At 35.9% G+C, this 21373-nt stretch overlaps 1 protein-coding gene across 2 annotated transcripts in view; it reads right to left on the bottom strand.

The window, feature by feature from the left end:
* Positions 1-11529: 11529 nt before the first annotated feature.
* The window catches only part of Dcn (decorin), a 27877-nt gene continuing 18033 nt past the window's right edge, over positions 11530-21373 (bottom strand). For both annotated transcript variants that reach the window (XM_013022950.1, XM_013022955.1), the window contains exons 4-8: positions 20361-20574; positions 19399-19512; positions 17429-17522; positions 14058-14196; positions 11530-12239 (exon numbers count right to left, since the gene is read on the bottom strand). In XM_013022950.1, coding sequence (XP_012878404.1) covers positions 12045-12239; positions 14058-14196; positions 17429-17522; positions 19399-19512; positions 20361-20574 — 756 coding nt within the window. In that variant the 3' untranslated portion in view covers positions 11530-12044. The remainder of the gene's footprint in view (positions 12240-14057; positions 14197-17428; positions 17523-19398; positions 19513-20360; positions 20575-21373) is intronic.

Below are 21373 nucleotides of genomic sequence, written 5' to 3' on the forward strand. Positions count from 1 at the left end.
GGCATACTCCTTTTCCTTCTAGCTGTCCACAGGATAATCCCTTTTAGATATTCAGCAGAACATATTTGAGCATGCTATGTTTGTTTCTGTGAATGTTTTCTGGAATGCAGTTCTGCTAAAGAACAAATTTCTGATTCCATCAGCTGATCACTTATCTTGTAAGACTCAGTTGAAAAAAACAAATCAACAAATAGAGACTCAAGAGCACATCATTTTTATGTCTGCCAGAAAAACATTAAAAAAAATGAAATCTGTATGTTATACCCCTGATTGCCTCTCTATATCCAATTGAAGATGATTAGACATGAAATAACAGCTATTCAGTTTTGCCTGCAGTATTTGAAATGATCACCCAAACATTGTTGCTAAGGAATTAAATTTGGGTACAAGTTAGAAATGTTCAAGATTTTGCTTCAGCAGAAATTACATATTATTTGTCTCTATATCCGTCGTTTATGAACAGAATAATTCAATAGGAAGAATGAATGAGACTCAAATTCCATTGCATATCTCCTCACAATGCCAAGGGCATACTATTCCTAATCTTTTCCTATTTCTGCTCTCTTTGGGTTTAAATTCCTGGATTCCAACAGTGACATAATTTACAGTGATGCTGAACACACATGGCTTCTGATGAAGAACACACAAAAAACTTTAGATGATCTCCATAGTGTTGTTTTCTCTGTGAAGCAGCTTTTCTATAAAAGATTTCATTTTCTGACCTTGCCTCTGGCAGAAAGGAGGGCCATGATTAACCCTGACCACTGTGATACATAACTGGAAGCAATGGTGGTCATCCCGGAGACTGAGGTTTGTTTTTCTTTTTCTCATTGGCGATGTGAGTGATGCCAGCCACCTTGGAAGCCATGTATGGAAAGAACCCAGAAACCTGGCTTTCTGCATCACAATAAGAAGAAAACTGGTTCCTCAGCCAAGGGTAATTTTTATTGAACTCTGCAAGAGCAGCAATGAAATGTGCTTCTATTACTTTAAATCAAAATAAAGAAAACTTTATTTTTATTTTTTCTTATTGTCATCTTGACTAAAGCTAGTTTGTGCATAGTACTTCACTGAGAAGAGAGGGAGGATCAGATCAACTGTTTTTCACTTTAGAGTGGCTTCCAAAACTACATCAGAACAGAGAACAACAAGCCATAAACTGCCTTTACTTCTCCCAGAATTCGGAGTTCGCTTTCCTTTACAATATTAGAATATGGATAAAATATCTCATCTTGCACTGCTGTAATTCATAAAATTTTCTTCTTTTGTGTTTCGAAGACTCCATGTGAAAAGGGATTTCAAGAACTTGACCCTCTCAATCTGAACTAAGCAAGTTCCCTTTGGTCTGTAGATAATCAACATTACTATTCCTAGAGGAATGAAGCCCAGTTCCCACTTGACTTGGGTGGGTCTCAGAAATCCATGAAGCACAGACAGAATTTGGATGTCTAGATTAAGGAGATCATAACATGCATGTTTGTAGTCTTTCCCTTGCTGTAACAAATGCTTGAGAATAATCAACTAGGACATTTTGGGCTGGGGAGGTGGCTCAGTGGTAGAGTGCTAGCTTTGCATGCACGAGGCCCTAGGTTCGATTCCTCAGCACCACATAAGCAGAAAAAGCCAGAAGTGGCACTGTGGCTCAAGTGGTAGAGTGCTAGCCTTGAGCTGAAAGAGCTGAGGGACAGCACTCAATCCCAGAGTTCAGGCCCTACAACCGACAAAAAAAACTAAAATGAGGACATTTTAATTTGGCTTGTAGTTTTGCAGATTAGACTTGCAGGTTTGCAGGCTTTATGGTTTGAGCCTGGGATGCACATTATATTATCTGGACTCATGGTGGGCAGAGAAGGCCTGTTCTACTCATGATTGAGAATCCACATAGACAAAGTAGAAGCAGATACCCAATATCCAGAAAACTGTCCACTATGTCTTATCCCATAATGGTTCCACCATTTCCCAAGATCACTTCAGCCTTGGCACACACTGACTTCTGGATGTACACATTGACATTCCAGATGCAAACTACAGCAACATGAAGATAAAATTTTAAGCTATGTATCATCATCATTTGTTTAGCCCACTGGGTGTGGTACCTTACCGCAGCCTCTTCTGAATTTTCTCTCTCTGCCCATCCTACACTTGAGTCACATTATCTATGTTTCTGGGACAGACCCAATGCCCACATTAATGGTTCCCCTATATCTTAAAATTTTTCTTATTCAAACATATAATAACTTGAATGTATGCAAATGAACTTTTCACTCATCGACCATAAAGAACATGTCATCATTACCTGCTTCTTCTTTGTATTCTGCATACCATTGACCCTCACTTTACCACTTACAAATAAACTACTAATTTATATATTCCCTTTTACTAATAATGCACTTTTTAGAAAATAAAATCTGTTCACCTGTCAATGGGCAGTGTGGTGATTTAGTGATTGCAAATAAAACCTCTCTAAAGCTTCATGTACCAGTCTTTGTATCAACAGATTTCTTGTGGAAAGTGCTTACAGTGGAATAGCTGGATATGGTGTACATTGACCTTTAATTTTCTGAAGAATCATTAACAAAGAATTTCAGTGTGATTGTTCTGTTATTCCTTGTCACCAGCTATATATGCCTTCTAGTTGTTTTATATCATTTCCAATTATTGATAACAGAACTGCTTAAAAATGCAGGCATTTTCATATATACATGATAATATTTTATGTGGCTTTACCCAGTTCCCATAATCACTATAGGTGTTAATTTCTTGGATTTGCCTTAAATTACAATCCTCTTGCCCCCACATACTGAGCTGCTAAATCCATAAATGTGAACTACTGTAATGTCCCTAGTGCAACTATTCTTTACATCCTGTCACTTTTTGGAGAAAACTACTCTATTTTCTGAGTGTCTATAACTTAGGTGGTAGACATTACTCCACGTTTTAAGCTTAAATTAGAAATTAGTAACATCACATACTTGTAAATGCTATTACAAGTACTAGCTCAGGTCAACTTGACCATTGGATTCTGCATTGGAAAGCTGTTGTGCACTATATCAACAGCAAATGAATCTGGTATAGCCACACCACCAAAAGACATTGCACTGGGACTGCAGGCACATCCTCTCACCCCTGAGACTTGGACAACACAGTCCTCTGAGTTAAGACAGAGGTATTTTTCTTTGACCTATTCATGTTGCAAGGCTATAACACTCTTTGTGGACAGTCTGGACTCATTGCACCATTCACATACATACCAAAGTCCTTTCAAAATGGTCATTCTTTCTTTTTCTATCATATTATAGCTTAGTCATAATGTTAGTTGTGAATCAGAATAAAAATACACAGTGAATAACCTTGTAAAAATAATTAGCCATAGAAAATATTAGGCAGCATTACTATTGTCATTATTGCTATTAAAAAGAGAAACAATTATAGAATACACATACTCCTGATATCAGTCTACTGTTTTGAAGAGTTATAAAAGTCTAGCTCCATCCAAAAGACAGGATTGTGTTTTATAAATGGAAGTAGAGATCATTAAGGGAAATATGCCACCCATAAGGGGACAAGTACCACCTGACCATATATGGAATGTAAAATGTTTGATCTCACAGAAATGGAGAGCAGAATGATAACTATAAAAAGATGAAGAGGTTAGGGGGACAAAGGAGGAACACTAAAATTAGAGCTAACAGGAACAAGGAGTTTTAGTGTGCTATTGTGTAGTAGGTTGGTCTTGGTAACAATTATACACTCTCCTTTTTTTAAAGCTTAAAAAGGAGTTTTGCATGTTTATGTCAGAAAGCACCAATGAATAAGGAGACAAATGTCTGTATTTTGGAAGATAGGTATGTATGTTTGATCTCATTGAAACATTATACTATAGCCAAGACATTACTCCACTAATATATACAATTTTTATGTATCTTTATAATAAATTTTTTAAATGGACTAAATAGCAAAATGTGTAGCCAATAAATATTTTTAAACATCATTGCCTAATTTTCACTTTTAGTAAAATGAGGTCTAAGGCACCCATTCTGAGGGAAGGACTTAGAATCAGATACTAGTACATGGACACAGTGGGTCCTGTGATTTTTACACCATTTTTCTTCATACTCAGGATAAATTGTGCAGTCCCCACAAGGAAAGCGTTCTGTTCAGTAAACAACTAACTCCATTAGCATTCATCACTTGGAAAATGCAGAAATAACCTACTTATAAATAAGAAGCAACAAGCCTAAGAAACTCCACTTATCAATGTAGATGGTTTAAGACAAAAAGGAATCTTAGTCAACAGAATAGCATCCAGAAACATCTGGTCCCATAAGCTGTGTTTATCATTTTCAAGGCCTCAGTAAAAGCTCTGATTGTGATTTGTAGGTGGCCTGGGATCTGTTTCAGTGTTCCAGATGTTTTTCCTCAAGTTGGAGCAGCCAACAGGAAATTTGTTCAACATTGTACTTTTTAATCATGAATGAGTTTGTAATATTTTCATTGCCTCTCTGAATATTTTCAGATATTGCCTTTATATTTGTTTTAAAATCATTGAAATTATATCTCACATGTCAAAGTTACCAATTACAAGGTTGAACACAGACACAATTTTGCTGGTATTTCCTCTGGATCTAGTGTAGTTCCTGTCAGATTCTAAGAATTAAGTTAAAACACTGCTGGATGGCCAAATTAATTAAGATTTCATTTTCTAAGTTAAGCACACATTAAAACAACCAGATTAAGAAATTTCTGAACATAAAAAGAAACAAATGCCAGAATCAAAATGTAACCCATAAAATGGCACAAAGTCTTCTCCTACTACTTAAGAGACAAATGATTAATATCCAGGACATACAATGAAAACAATAAATAAAACAGTAAAATAAACAAAAAATAATGTAGGAAAATCAATTGAACAAATATTTCTCAGAATACTACTACTAGTTAATTAAAACCTTCTGTTGTAAAAAGAAATAAGTCAGTTATTTCCAGGAATTCTTTACATTTTCTTCTCATAAGATGATGGATAAAGTGATCATATGGGTTCTTAATTTAAAACAAATGGTCAATGTGAGTTGAATGAAGGAATTGACTTAGTAAAGGATTGTCTGGAGCTGTTCTGTCTTTGGGTCCCATAGAAGGTAGCATTGACTATAAAGTTTACATATAATTTCTGGTGACACATCTCCTGAAAGTCTGAGACTCACTGAAATGACTGCTGTTTCAGGAGTGAACTTTGTTTCTTATTAAAACTATTTATTTACAATGGTCAAACTATCAGTTAGTTATGTGAACCTTGAAGAAAACAGAAAGTATTTTTATACAATTTTAAACTCCTAAGAGAAAATTAAGAGCTGTTTTAAAAAAAGGAAAGAAAAATATAAAATCCTTTCTTGAGGGGTTTTTCATCCAAGCAAAGGAGTGTTTTGGAAATGCTGACAGGATACTAGCAAATGACTCCAGAGAGAAGCATATTTATTTATCTTAGGAACCACAAGAACATTGCAAAAGGCCAGAGTTGGCCCTGTAAAATGTGTTACTAACATGTACAGTATGATTGCTTAGTTTGGCAGAATTCAAGTCATTTCTGTGCTGATAAAGAGACACCACAACCTCTCTTCAGGTATCTACGGGATTTACCTCTACAACCCAAGCTTTTCCTCTGAACTCCAAGTCCTAGCCTTACATTTTTCTTGATAGCTTCACATGGAAACTGAATATATATCTCAAAAATGAATAATTCCCAAAGCAAACTCTTGATTTCTGCTCAACCTCAGCTCAACCTCTTCAATCTCACTACATTATGATTTCATCTTTCCAGTGTCTCAAGCCAAAATGCTTGAAGTCATCTCTGTATTCTTTTATTCTCATGCCTCTACTGGTAGGCCAGCCAACTGTCATCTCTATCTTCCAAACTGACCTATATCCTGACCCCTTCTCAACACTTCTCTAAGGCTAACTCCAAGCAAAAGCCACTCTCGTCTCTTGCTTAAATATCTCAATAGCCACCTAAATAACCTAAATAATCTTCCTTGGCCCATTCCTATCCCTCCATTAGACTATGAAGCCAGAGCATTATTTCAAGGGCAATCGAATCAAGTGATTCTTCTCTTTTGAAATCCTTTCAATAGCTTTCCATCTTCTTCCAAGTTAATGTAAATGTTGAAAACTGCCTTAAAAGCCCTATAGGATTTAGTTCCCATTAGGTGTCTCCTCTCATATTATTCTTATCTTACTTACTTTCCTGTGCTCACATTTCCCCCCTCTCTACTGTTATCACATGGAACTCTCCATGATTCTTTCTGAGCTGTGGTTCATTTTTTTTTACTTATTCCCATCTATCTTTCCTACATCTGCTCAAATGTCATTTCCAATGGTAAGTCCCTTCTCCAACCGTTTTAGTTAATATCCCAAATCCTACCATCTTTCAATACTCATTTTTCAGTCCTACTTTACTTCCTTCTGCTTCACTAATGCCTCTCAATGTCTCTTCCTGCTGCTACATGCATTGCACCAAGGAGACATACAGCCATTACTATATCTCAGCCACTGGAAAAGAGTCAAGATAGTCATTAATACATTGTTTGTGGAATAATAGCACTAATATATGATGTCAGACATATCCAACTAGAACGAGTAGACTGGATTATTTTCTATTTTTTGAGTATATTTGAAATTGATTTGTGATTGATTCTATACTTGGTCCTGATAGCCTGGAAGTATTAAGTCAGCACTCAAAATCTCTATTGGAAGAAGTGGCCTAAAGATAAAGTCTAATCACCAGTAGCTGTCATATACTAAAGAGACATCTGATCTATTCTGAAGTATGTTTGAAACATATGGCCTCTCATGGTCTTCAAGATTATTTAGCTTATTAAAGGTCACTTTAACTAGTTACAGGATGATTATGATTATTATTTTAATAAGCTGGATGTTTTTTCCCTCTCAGTATTTTACTTTGTTTTCCATTAATATGCTTTGTAGTTAAACGTGGCTGTCCGCTAGAGAACCTTAAAGTATTTGTGACAGATAGTGTGACCTTGTGAATTGTTTTATTGCTGAAATAAATATTGTGTCAAGAAGGGAGAATTTAGAAATGAGCAACAAAGAGTAAAATGCTTTTGCCTCAGATCAGCAACCCACAATCCCTGGTGGCAGAAGCTCAGCCTCTGAAGGACATGGAGGTCTTGTAAAAATCTCAGTATGTGAGTGGGGGTAGCCTGGGACCAGGCCTGGCTGAAACTTTGGGTGAATGAGAAACAGCTGAAGAAAACATTTTTAGTCTCTTTGAGGGATTAGGCGTTTCTTGGTTTACATGAAGATAAGATAATGATATCCTACATCTGCAGCAGCAATAAAACTGTGGAATAGTAAGGAATTCTTTGGCACAGTTTTATGGAGAAGACAGAAGAAAAAAATAAAGATAATGCTGATGATTCAGTGAAAACAAATGTGCTAGAATGACTGTGAAGAGCTAGGTCGTGCCTAATTTATGTGACTAGAAACATACGCATGATTTATTGCCAGATTGATGTAATTGATGAGAAAGGTACTAAAAGAACATAAATACTTTGTTGGGGAAATGTGGCCATTTGAACAAGATAGAAATTTGTACAGCATAGTCTATGTGAACTTGCCTAACCACCAAGAATCAGAGGCAAATTCGTAGTCTCCAAACTGTTACTTAAACCATATGTAAATCAATAAAAGTAAAAACAATTTTGTGAAGACAAGAAAAAAAGCATGTATTGATTATTGATTTAAGCTGCCCCTAAAAGTTGATTTCCATCTAAACCACAATAACTCTGAATGTGACTCCATTGGAAAACAGGGCCTTCACAAATGTGCTTATGATGAAGTCATGCTGCATTAAAGTGAGGCCTAATTACATATAACTATGATCCTTGAGAGAAAGCCATGGACGGAAAGGCAGAGATGCTGTCCAATAATATCGGGAGCTTCCCAGAAACTAGAAGAGAAGAAGCCAGGTTGGCATCTTCACCAGAGGATTTGGAGGGAAGATGGCCATAGTCGTCAGCCTTCTGTCACTGTAATCAGATACTGAGGATCATGAGGTATAAAGAGAAAGGTTTATTTTTGGCTTATAGTTTGGAAAGTCTCTGCCTTAGATCAGGCAGACAAATTCTTTAGAACTGGGAGGGGAGGGAAATACATCATTATATATGAGATCGTATATCAAAACCATGTACCATATGGCCAGGATGTAAAAGGACAAAAGTAGAAGGGGCTAAGGAACAACTCTCCTGTGCGGGTACACTCTGAGACCCCCATGACTAACCTCCCACGTGCCCATCATTTCTCATTAGTGCCAGGCTAGGACAAAGCTTTTAATGCATGGCCCTTTATGGCACATCCCAGACCCCAACTATCTAGAATGGCTCTGCCAACATTTTGACTTTTACTATATAGCTCCACAGAATGGAAGAATAAATATCTATTGCTTTAACCAACCCAGTTTGTGTTACTGTGTCATAGAAGATGTAGAAAATTAATTCAGTCAGGATGTCTAACCATCATGAAACCAAAGAAAGTCATGAACTGACAGCAAACTGTCACGGATTTTGGAACCGTGGGTTAGAAAAAGAATTTACCAAGGCAGGAGAATAGAAAACACAAAGGTTTATTAGTACATGACTAAAGGATAACATACAGATTTCAAGGCAGGGTTGAGTACAGGTTCTACATCATGGGTTGGGTTATTTGATTGGCTATCTTCTTTTTGCAGGCTTAGTTGATTGGGATCATGATTTCATATTCTTGGAGGATGAGTCTTTGCAGGTGACAATCCAAAATGATCATTCTTTCCTTTATCTCTATTCCCCTCAGCTCAAAGGGTGGGCTAGTAGTAGGCTACTTGAAGCTTTCCCTGCTGCAAGAGGCAGGCTACAACATCACAGAGTGTGTGTCATACTGTGCATCAACAGAATGACACACTGGAAGATTAGCTTTGCAATTACAACAGGAATGACTGATGATAGATATGGAACTTGAGCCCATGAAGGTCTTCTAGACAAAGCTATCTCTTCACTGGTTGACACAGGAATGGGATATGTCAGGAGATGGAAGAAATAGGAAGAAAATTGTTTACCCATTCCTCCTGGTCTTACTCATTCAAAGGAATGAGAATGTTACCACTATTACTCACTTTCTCTGTCAGCTATGGGTTAAGAAGAGGTCTTGTGAAATTTTCTGCCCAGTGTGGCCTTGAATCACAATCCTCCATTTTTTATCCAACCAAGTATCTAGGATTGATGTGAGCCCCTGGCAACCAGCTTCCCAGACTGACTTGTTTTCTCTCTTTCTTTTCTTTTTTATTCTTTCTTTCTTCTTTTGTTCTTTCCTTTTTCTTTTTCCTTCCTTCTCTCTTTCCTTCAGTCCCTCGGCTTTTCTCTCTCCCCCCGGACCCTTCTTTTTTTGTCATTCATGATGCTTGAACTCAGGACCTGAGTGCTGTCAGGAACTCTTTTGCTGAAGGCTTGCACTCTACCACTTTGAGCAACAACACCACTTCTGGTTTTCTGGTGGTTACTTGGAGATAAGAGTCTCACAGACTTTCCTGACCGGGCTTGCTTTGAACTGTGATCCTCAGATCTCAGCCTGCTAAGTAGCTAGGATTACAGGCATGAGCCACCAGTGCCCAGCTCCAGGCTTTCTTTCTTAGTGTCTTCCCATATGGGAAGTAGAGACAGCACCAGTTGGTGATATGAAGTGAAAGAGAATAGATCATGCTTCAGTATTACACTTGTGACTGAAGCTGAATCACACCAGTGCCTTCTTTGTTTCCAGAATTCAAATTCCTCTGCTGTCCATATATATATATATATATATACACAGACATATATATGTGTATATATACATATATATGTATGGATATATGTATATATACATATATATGTGTGTATATATATATATATATATATGTATGTATGTATGTATCATTTCACCATAGTGAATCTCTGGACAATTCACAGTCCCCGATTTGACCTGGCATATTCTAACCTCAATCTACAATCATACCTTCAAGGAATTATCTTCATTTTAACCCTCTAGAATAACTAATTTCTTACCTCAATATATCTCTACAAAACAGCATAAATAATATTTTCTTTATAAGATTGTATAGATGGCATGTACTAAGAAGAGAGAAAACTCATGACTACTGAAATTTTTTAGGTGATATGCTTTTGTGTTCAGAATGGAGTAAATTTCAGAATGGAAATTATATTTTGCTATCACTAGGGGAGCCTGCCTGATAAAGCAATGAAGATTGACAAAGCTGAGAAAAACTGCTGATAAATCCAGCTAGAGTTTTGATATAAAGGTACCAGGGGGCTTATCAGGATGGTTCAGAAACATTGATGATATATGGTTGGGAGCAGTGAGTCTTACCTGAGGGCCAGCTAGTTGGAGATGGAGAGAGGAGGTCATGGTGGTGATAATGACTATAGTTCCACTATGTAGGAAGCAGAAAAAGGAGGATCATGTTCTGAGGCTATCTAAGGCCAAAAGCAGCTGGGGTTATAAGGCAAGTGGTAGCGCTCTTGTCTAGCAATCATATGTCCCTACCTTCAAATTTCTACCCGTTAAAATAAGTAAGACAACAACAACAACAAAAAGCAAAGCCAAGAAGTTAATAGCATAAATACATTAGCTCTAGGTCCATTAGTCTGTATCTCAGACTTGGTTTTTGTTTTTGTTGTTGTTTTTGTTTGTAATATTTTCTTTTCTTTTTTTCTTTTCTGGTACTGGGGATTTAATACAGAACATTGTACTAATTAGCCAAATGCTTTGTTATTACCTACATCCCCGCCACTTCTGGACTTGTTTAATTGCTTGCTTTGATAACTATTCTAAAATCAGTGATTATGTAAAGGTTGAGTTTCTAGTCCCCCTCGCTTTTCTTTTGTCAGCCATGGGGCCTGAACTCTGGGCCTGAGTGCTGTCTCTCAGCTCTTCAGCTTAAGGCTAGCACTCTACCACTTGAGCCACAGTGCCACTTCCAGTTTTTTCTGCTTATGTGGTACTGAGGGCTGAACCCAGGGCCTCATGCATGCAAGGCAAGCGCTCTACCACTGAGCCACCTTCCCAGCCCCTCTAGTCCCTTATGCCATTACAGAAATGCTGGGACAGCATTCTGGCTGTGAGCATAATACTTTAACACTTCATAAAGAGAAACTTTAGTTCTCGATGCCAATTATAATGGTTTGCTTTCTGCTTTACTGTAAAATAGATAAAATTGATAATCAAATGTCAAAAGCAGGAGGGAGGAATGGCTTAGAACTTGAGAATAGATATTAACACCATCAACTCTCTTTGGAAAATTTACTTTAGGGACAAAGGATAAACAATGCAACAATAATACTAGACACTATGTTGAAAATGAGCTATACAACTTGGAGGAGGAAGCAAGGGAAGAGGTGACACTGTTCAAAAAGAAACATACTCATTACCTGACTTATGTAATTGTAACCCCCCTATATATCACATATACAATAACAATAAAAAATAAAAAGGTGTATTTACCATTAAGCTTTTATACAAGTACAAATACAGTAACAGTAAAAAAAATGTGTCTATACGGTCACATTTTCAATAATAATGAAGATGAATAGGGGCTAATATTTTTATATTATGTCAAAGGAGCTATTTATCCTGTGAATCACAGGGATTTGATATTCTGTTTTTAGCTCCTTCTGAAAATTATAAGAAAAAAATGAACTTGATTATACTCAATATATTGGTTACTCTCAATTTTTACATTTGGAAAAATAAAAGTGTCTCAGTTACAAGAGAAAACTTCAAAGATGATTCTGAACATGGCAGGCAAAATAGTTTTTATTGTAGGCAATTATTGAAACTGCATATGTGGCTGTATGCATAGTAAGTCATGTGGGAAAAGCATCCACACTATGGTTAAGTTTCCAGTATCTAGCTTTCATTCTTTTTTTGTAAATTTTATTAATTATATATTTTAGCAATGACATGAACAGGATTTTGCCAGGTTATAAAAATGAAGACTTTCTTGGAAGTTACTTGTAGTTTCCAAGCTGAATAGCAGAACGCACATAAACGCATCGGAAAGTAGATGGCTGGATCTCCCAGTACTGAACAGGGTTGCTGAAAAGACTCACTCCAGAGTAAGAAGCCTTCTTTGTGTTGTATCCAGGAGGGCAAAAGTCATTTGACCCCACTGCAGAGATATTGTTGTTATGCAAGTACACAACCTACAACATGAAGAAATGAAGAATGCTTATTTCCCCCTGAATATGGTGGGACTTTCCTGTAAAAAACATTTTTAAAGACTTTCATCCTTCAATTTGACCTTACCACTTTTCATACATAACTTGTGTTTTTTCCTCCTTGCCTTACTATTCCCCATCTCAGAAATTTGCATGTGGTTTAATTCTAATAGTTTAGGCTAAAAACAATGTCATTAACTTGACCTCTCTTTCTCATGAATTCTCTACCTGATCTTCAAATCCTTTCAACGGTACACATTTCCTAGTTTGTCTCTTCCAGGATTCCAGAATCTCTTCTGAATTATTGGAATTGTCCTGATAAGATGTATAGTTTTGAGATCATAGAACAATTCTTTTTAAAGGTAAATCATGTATAAATTTTGAAAGAAGAACAGTAATGTCATTTTAAAACAGAAGTGAACATCCTCTTTGCCCTTGCAGTGGTTTCCCTGCGCATGTTGAAAAATCTCAAGTGCTCACAATCGCCTGCAGCGCCTACTTAGTTTGACATAATTCTGCCATAACCTCATCTCCTTCTCAAACCAAACATCTGAAAAACGTGTTGCTCTTTTCATGCACAAAATGTGGTCCTCGTTAGTTTGTCACACACAGGCTCCTCCCCCTGCAATAATCTCTTCAAAGACATCTACAAAGTTCGCTGCCTCTTGTCATGAATTTCTTCCCTGATCATCCCAATCTGCCATTCTGTATTCCAACTATATTCCTTTATGTTTAGTTATAAAAATTACCACTAGGTGACATATTATACATTTACTTGTTTTTAATTTTTTACTAACATATTAATTATATAGAGGAGAAAGATTTTACTGTTACATTTCCACACGTTTACAATGTTTTCTAATCTATTTTACTCTCTCTGTCTCTGTCTCTCTCTCTTTGTTTCTGTCTCTGTCTCTCTCTCTGTCTCTGTCTCTCTTTGTCTCTGTCTCTGTCTCTCTTTGTCTCTGTCTCTGTCTCTCTCTCTGTCTCTCTTTGTTTCTGTCTCTGTCTCTCTCTGTGTCTCTGTCTCTGTCTCTCTGTCTCTGTCTCTCTCTCTGTCTCTCTTGCCTCCTCCTCCCTACTTTCCCCAAACAAGTTGTTGCTATGTACTGGGCTTTGTCTTTCTCCCCTAAATTAAAAATTCCATGAATCATGACCCTACTTTGTTTGTTCATGTCTACCTTCTCCCATTCTCCCCTGATTACTAACATATAAACTACCCTGTGTTGTAAAAGACATTACATTTTAGCTTCAAAGATTATAGTGCATTTAAAAATACAATATTAATTTTAAAAATTAAGAGACTAAAAGGGACCAAAATAAATACCTATGGAAATATTACAAATATCTCTTTGAGCAATAGATTAACTATGGTATTGTATCATTTCTTGTATTGAAATTCCAATCCTGGTATATTTGGACTCTTTGAATGGTGACTAGATTATGAGAGAAGAGGATTATGATATATAGGGGGATTATTGCCCTTATAAGAAACCAGAGAACTAGCTAGTACAATTTTTTTTTGTGATCTGAGAGTAAAGCAAGCTGTTGACATTCAGAATTTGGGAGGAGTGTTTTCACTAGAGCCCAACCATGGCTACCCCCTGTTTGCAGACTTCTAATCTTGGAAGAACTATGGGAGATAAATATTTGTACTATTTATATACTATTTATATTTGTACAGTTTATACTATTTTATTTTGAAGGCCTGGCTGGCTATGACACTGCACAAATGATTTACTAGCATCCGAGGAAGGAGTAAAACTCTGAATATTTCTCCCAATCAATGTAAGTTTGGGTTACCTGAATGTACTTGTGCTCTGCCAGGCCACCAGGGACTCTGATGAGCTTGTTGTTGTCCAAGTGAAGCTCCCTCAGATGAGGAGTGTTGGCCAGAGAACCATTGTCCACGGCAGAGATGCTGTTAAAACTCAGCCCCAATCTGCAACCGAAAGCAGAAAGCTCAGGTGTGCCTATCTCACCAGCAGTGTATGATTAAGCAAGTACATAGAAAGGCTATTCTTTGGCATGGCACACACATTTCCCAGTGCTTAGAATGATTTTCCAATCTCTCTGAGCCTAGACAAAGGCTGTTCTTCAGAGCTCAGCTCAGCATAATCCTTGAAACTGATTGCACGAGGCTAGATGGGTGTGTGTCTCAACACTCTGTTCTCCAACCACTTAAAAAACACAAGGAACTGTTTCTAAGGTCCAAGTAGTTTCATATCTCTCCATTGGACTAGTGACTGTCTTTTAGTATTCTCAGTACTAACAGTGCTTGTCAAGATAAGTATCTAGCCAAATTGATTAGTACATATAATGAATGTAATAAACTCCTTTGAGAAGCAACTAAAGGAAATGTCAGATCATTTGGATCACCGGTAATGAATGAATTATGTATTTATCATATAAATATATCCAAACAATCAGTCCATTCCAAACAATGAATTAACCTACTTTCTAGAAGGGTTAACAGAAGGAACATGTTCCTTTAGTTTGAAAGAGTTCCTGGGTGCCATTAACTGTCACTCTCAGAATCTTTCTGGTGCCTAGTACTCTGGCTTCCAGCTCAGAGCTTTGATTCGGAGTTTGTTCCTTGGACAAATAGTTGGGTTCATCCTTTTAAATAAAATCCATCACATAGGAGGGTTCTGAGGTTGTGATGTCCTCTGGTAGTAAATGGAATTCCAGGACTGGAGGTGGACTTAGACATAGTTGACATGACTACATCTGTTCATCATTCTAGGGATCAAACAATAAGCTGTCAAAGATGTCAAGCCAAAAGACAGAAGAGAATGGGAGTGCCAGGCATTATGATGCAGCAAAATAATGACACAGTAGAAGGTTCCCAGTAGAGCAACAAGAGTTTCTTAAAGTTCTTCAAATGCCAATGAAGAGGACCTGACCCTCTAGGTTAGGGCATTTGTTTCTCTTCACCTTCCGCTTGTTCTGACCTATGAGCCTTTTTGAGATCCAGATTGTAGTTCATGGGAGCAGTTTTAATCACAGCTTGATATTTGATATAATGATTAACGTCTATGGCTTGTGTGTTGCCCCATGGAATTATTTTAGTTAATGATTATTAACCTGGTATTCTGGAGCTGAACACTGTTTTTCACTCATTTTTAGATATTCATCTCTTGTTCTATTCCTCTCTATTTCAGAATTGTGTTCACTATAACAAGATTGTAGGTTCCAATATTCAATTGAAGATGGGTGTATTTCTTTTTTGGGGGTAGGTGTCAGTTGTGGGGCTTGAACTCTGGGCCGTGGGTGCTGTCCCTCAGCTCTTCAGCTCAAGGCAAGGGCTCTACCACTTGAGCCACAGCTCCACTTCTGGGTGTATTTCTTAGACTATACAACTCACAATTATTTATTTAAGGAAATTGAACATAACTATGCATTTATATATTCAGTCAAGCTGTTTTGGGGAAATATTAACTTTATGATACTACACTTTTCATTGTGCAGAGGAGTACACACAAAGCTCAAGAGTGTTATCTTTAACAACAAAGAATCCTAGTAAAGTAGGTGTAATGGTGTGTAAGTGTGTAAACATGAAACAATTTTTTTTAATCTTACGCTTATGAAAAAGGCCATACACTATTTTCTCACAATTTATTCCTAATAAGAAATGAGAACACTTGCCCTGCAATGATATAAGTGATTATTTCTTTTTGTCTTCTCACAGTTTTTATTTTTAGGGCCAAAATACCAATGAGCAATAACTAGCATAATGATTTGATGGTGTAATAGAAAGATTAATTGGAAGTAAATACTCAGAAGGAATGTGATTGGCAAGCACAAAACTAGAAAAAAATTGTTCAGAACTTTAAGAGAAAAAAAATTAGGAAATTTTGTAAAAAACAGATTTTTTTCAAAATTTAGATAACTTAGAGTTTCTATTAGCGTTTTCATAACTTTCTGCTATTTATGATTTGATTTGATAGAAAACATATGAAATGGATGCATCTCAAAAATCACTTGCAATTTTCAGTAAAATAAAGCTTTTCTTTGAGAAGCAGACATAAAATCATGATTAACTAGATCTAAGACTGCTAATAATGACCCCAAATAGTAATTTCAAAGATAGTTTTATGTAATAAATAATGTGTCTTTTCTGCCCACATTTTTCTGTATTTAGAAGGATCAAATCACCAAATAAAGATAAGCAAGGCATAACACTACTATGAAGAATGCTTTCTTCTGCGTTAGAGACTGTAGCTAAAATACGATGGTAGGAAGCATTTCTTTATCTGATATATCAGGGTCACTATATTTCCAATGATACACTCATCTTCAGGCCGTATTACCCACTGGGAAACATCCATGGAAATGGGAAAAGCTGCTTTACATATTGTTTGGTCTTCCTGATTTCTCTCACACACAAGGATAAATTTTATCTTCATTTATCTACGATGAGATTCATATACAAACATGAATCACTCAATTTGGCAGGACTACTTTAGCAGAAGCATTCTCTGTAAAAATGCTGAGAAATGTGTGCCTATTAAAAACAAAATATTCCTTGAGTACAACTCAGAAAGTTGGCCAGCTCTCTTCCCTTTATTATTTCACCATATTGCAAATATAGAGGGACCTAAGTTAAGTTATAAAGCTGATGCTACTGACTGATCAGTTATAAAGTTAAGAAGGGCCACAAAAAATAACTTTCCTCTTGTTAATCTACATTAAATTTCAGAGATAATTTACTTTCAACACTTCAGAAAATAGAGGTAGAGAAATTCATTTTAATTATTGTAATAGTAGTCTGATAGAACACCTGATATTTCTATATCCTAATATCCTTTGTTTCAAAACATTTGCAGATTTGACACATCATACTATAATTTCTTAATTTTCTGTTTTGTACTTTTAACTTAGAATATGCTGAATGAAAAATTCAGTTGAAACTTGGTCTAATCAGCTTCTTATATAAGATCTAAAAAATATGATATTTGCAAAATTTGAAGCTGATCTTTGGCTTATAGTGTGGGCATTATTTTGTTTACCTTTACCTTAAGAAATAATCATATAAGCTGACATTTGGCCCAATAAAAAAATTGTCACAAAAGTTAAATCAAATCAATCACTGTGTTTCTAACTCCAAGCGTATATGTAATAGTTATATGTAGTCATTTTTCTGACAGAAAGTATTGAAAGAATGCTATTACTTAGCCAGATTAGTCAGTCCTTTCAAACTAGATGCATCAACTTTGCTGATTTTGTTGCCATCCAGATGCAATTCAGTAAGGGAAGGAGGAAGACCTGAAATACAGAAATAAACAAAATGCTGAAGGATCAAAGAAGCATCATAAGCAAAAGACATATTTAGTGCCTTAAATCTCTGAATGACTTTCAAAGACTTTCATTAATTTTCTAAATCACATATAATTTCAAAGAAATTAGTTTAATTTTTCATGCTCCTCATTCTTTTGGTAATGTATGTTTTTGAAAGTAGCCCTTCCTACTTATCTCCTTGATGGATTTAAGAATAATCATGGACTGTTTTCATCCTACAGAATGCATTTGTCGTGGTAATTGCACAGCTGAAGTACACTGAATGTCATAATCTTTGATAAATTATATAATATAAAATAGATGAACTTTTGAATCCATATTGAATGAAATACATATAAATTAAACCTATGTAGAAAAAATTTGCCTGGTATTTCATTGGTGTCATAATAAGTGAAACTGATATACTGTCCTGGCTTTTAACTAAATCAGTTTTTTTCCCCATACAATCATCAAACGCTTCAGCAATGTGGCTGAGCAGGAAGAGCTAAAGCTGACTTGCACCTATTCAATCAGGATAATTTCCTAATACAAGATGTGCAGAGGCCTAGAGTCATGTGATCTGTCATCTGTAGAGCACCTGTTAGAATAATTTCAGATCCAAAGTATCCATTAAACCTCTGGATAATACTTCCTGAATGTTAGAGATTTCCAAAGATTTATTAATATAAATATAAAAGTTAAAATATTTTCATTTCCTTTTTACATCTGAGAATGTATCATAGTTTTTCTAGAGCTTTTAAGTAACACATTGTTTCACTTAAAGGAATACCAAAAACTACAAAGAAAATAAGAAATTGTTTCCACATAAAACAAACATCTGACTGGCAGAAAATTTTGGTTCTTTGTAATATTTGGTAAGAGATTTTCAAGCTGTGCCACTGTGTAATGTCAATATTTTATTTAGTGTAATAATTTTGGAATATATTTAGTATATAGTTATGCATCTTCATGGGAGAATGTTGTGTAAGCAAGATGCTATAGAAGTAAACTTCTATTTATATGTTTATTATGTCTCAAACAATTAATGGTCATTAATCATTAATTACTTAGACTCAAGCAAATAGATTCCAAAAATCTATATTCTACAGCAACCAGGTCTAAGTAATTGTTATAGAGCCCTTATTCCCTATATAATTGGGTATAAAGAATTTACCAAGGCATTGGAAGTTCAAAGTAACATTTGGCTCAATTTCATACATATTTTGTGTACTTTTGTCCCCCTAAATTACCAAGGAACTATTCATTTTTATCTATCAATATTGAGAATTGAACCCATGCATGCTAGCCAAGGACCTGTTTTATAACTAGCTATGTTTTTTTGTGATACCATAATTACAAAATTTAAACTCATTTTCCATTAGGTCACATCCTAGAAGAGACTTTATAAAAAATCTATTATTTTTTTGGCTGGGTGCTGGGGGCTCATGCCAGTATGCTTAGCTACACAGAAGGCAGAGATCTGAGGATTGTAGTTCAAAGCTAGCTTGAGCAGGAAAGACTGTGAGACTCTTAGCTCCAATAAATTACTTTAGAAAGCCAGAAGTAGCACTATGGCTCAAGTGGTAGAGCACTATCCTTGAACAAAAGAAACTCAAGGACAATGTCCAGGCCCATAGTTCAAGCCCCAAGACTGGAAAAAAGAAAAAAAATAAGGTTATCGAATTTTACCACGTCTGGGTGGCCCAGTAGTCAGTCAGATAGACTCAATAGAACCAATTCACTGGTCATAACATTGCCTGCATCGGTTACAACTTAACTTTCCATAACAAACAAAAATTTTCCATGACAAAACAAAAACATTGAGTTTAGATTTCCAACAATATTTTGGAGAATTTTCTGTCACCTTGAGGGATGGTGGTAATGTTGGTATCAGCAATACGGATGTAAGATAGTTTCTTCATTCCCTGGAAGGCTCCATTTTCAATTCCTGAACTCTTTAGTGGGTTTGTACCCAGTTCTACAAATGTAATGAATGCAAGGCAATTAGCTAAGATATCATAAGAAAATGCAGTGTTCTTTTCATCAAAGATTCTGAAAAGAAATTTGGTTAAATGACTGACACACTAATGAAAGAAAGAGCATACTCTTCCGAAGAATCACAAAATGGAATGAAACTGCTTACTAAAATAAACAAAACCAGTTGTGGTGCTACATGCTTGCAATCCTAGCTTCTAATTCTAGCAGCAGTTGGAAGCAGATGGATCACAGTTTTTCAGGTTGACCCCCATCTCCAAAAGTAAATGAGTAAATAAATAATGAACAAATACATGATTTATGAAAATGTAGCCCCATCATTTCTTGCAGTTTTTCCAGGAAATAAGTCATGTTTAAACAAGTGCCATTACTCTTCTAACATACTTTGAAAACATTGTCAAAGAATGTGAAGCTAGCATTTTATTATCCAATTAAAAACGTATTTTGAAACTACATGTTCAGCAACTATAAAGCAGAATAACACATTATTTAAAACAAATAATATATGGTTGTTCAGAACACAAATCTCCCCTAGGTAAAGTATCCCCAAATACTTCTGATTAAGACTACTTAAATCCATTCTGCAGTCTGCATATAGCACAGAATGACTTCAGTCCTTTATTTTTCCCTATGTTTTCAGATCCTCCAGGTCAAGAGATACTCATCACTGTAAGGCATAGAATCCCATTTCTCCTGGCCAAATTACTATAATTTCTGCAGCCTTTAAGCGTATAGGCTTCAGGTCATTCACCTTCTTGCAGCTAAAGCTTACTTGAAATCTCTCAAGGTGAACCTTCAATCCTGGTCTTCAAGTTATAAGAATATCTGTACCTATGACAATCATCTGGTTCAATCCATTGAACACAGCTTTTCGCACTTTGGTGATCTCATTCTCATGGGCGCGAAGCTCCTGAAGAGTTTTGGGCATTTTTTCTGGCAATTCCTTCAGATGATTCTTGGACAGATAAAGTCGTTCAAGTTTCACCAGAGGAGTAAATGCTCCAGGACTGATTTTGCTGATTTTGTTGTTGACAAGGATCAATGCCTGTAGGCAGCAAAAAAGAAAAATGTTCCTTAGACTGAAAAAACATCCCAGGTGTAAAACTGCATATGCATATTATAGATATAAAAATGATTATAATATATGATCCTAAAGGTTGGAGTTACTAGAATCACCCATGAAACCTATCATCAGCATCACAGAATTCCATCTCCCTCTTTGTTTCTAGGCATCCAGATGCCTTTTCATTGGTGGTTATCAGTTAGCTATGAAAGAGTGGTGCCAACTTATACTATGACAGCAATATAAGAAACTGAAATTTTGCTATGACCTAAAAAAATATTAGTATCATTTTTCAACACAGTTTTCCAGATTAATAGCACTTAGAGTTTTAGTTGTTGCTTTTTTTGCATTTATTTGTCACTTTAAATGTTGAATCATTTAAATTTTGTTGTTTTGACTACTTTTTGATGAAAGACATTGCATCTTCACAAATGCGTCTCATTTGTATTAAACTTTTATATTAACACTTGACTTAGATGTAGTCCCTCGGACCTGAAAATATTAATAGATTTGTCTGTTGGCTTTTTATCCTTTTCTAACAAAAATATTAATGGTTTTAATCATTTTCTGATTATATCCGAGTTCTCCTTGTAGTTCATTATTACTAGGCCAACAGATATTGGTAATTATATTTATAGACCACTTTATTCTGTTTCTACATATTCTAACCGATCTGTATTCTTTTTATCATTTTAAGTCAACTTTATCAACTTTTCTAAAGGGATTTTAGGATCATTTATTGAGATTTAAAATTTTTTGTTGTTTTTGGGGGTGGGGGGGG

Source organism: Dipodomys ordii, unplaced genomic scaffold, assembly GCF_000151885.1.
Source record: "Dipodomys ordii isolate 6190 unplaced genomic scaffold, Dord_2.0 Scaffold3, whole genome shotgun sequence".
In the NCBI taxonomy this organism is placed as follows: Eukaryota; Metazoa; Chordata; class Mammalia; order Rodentia; family Heteromyidae; genus Dipodomys; species Dipodomys ordii.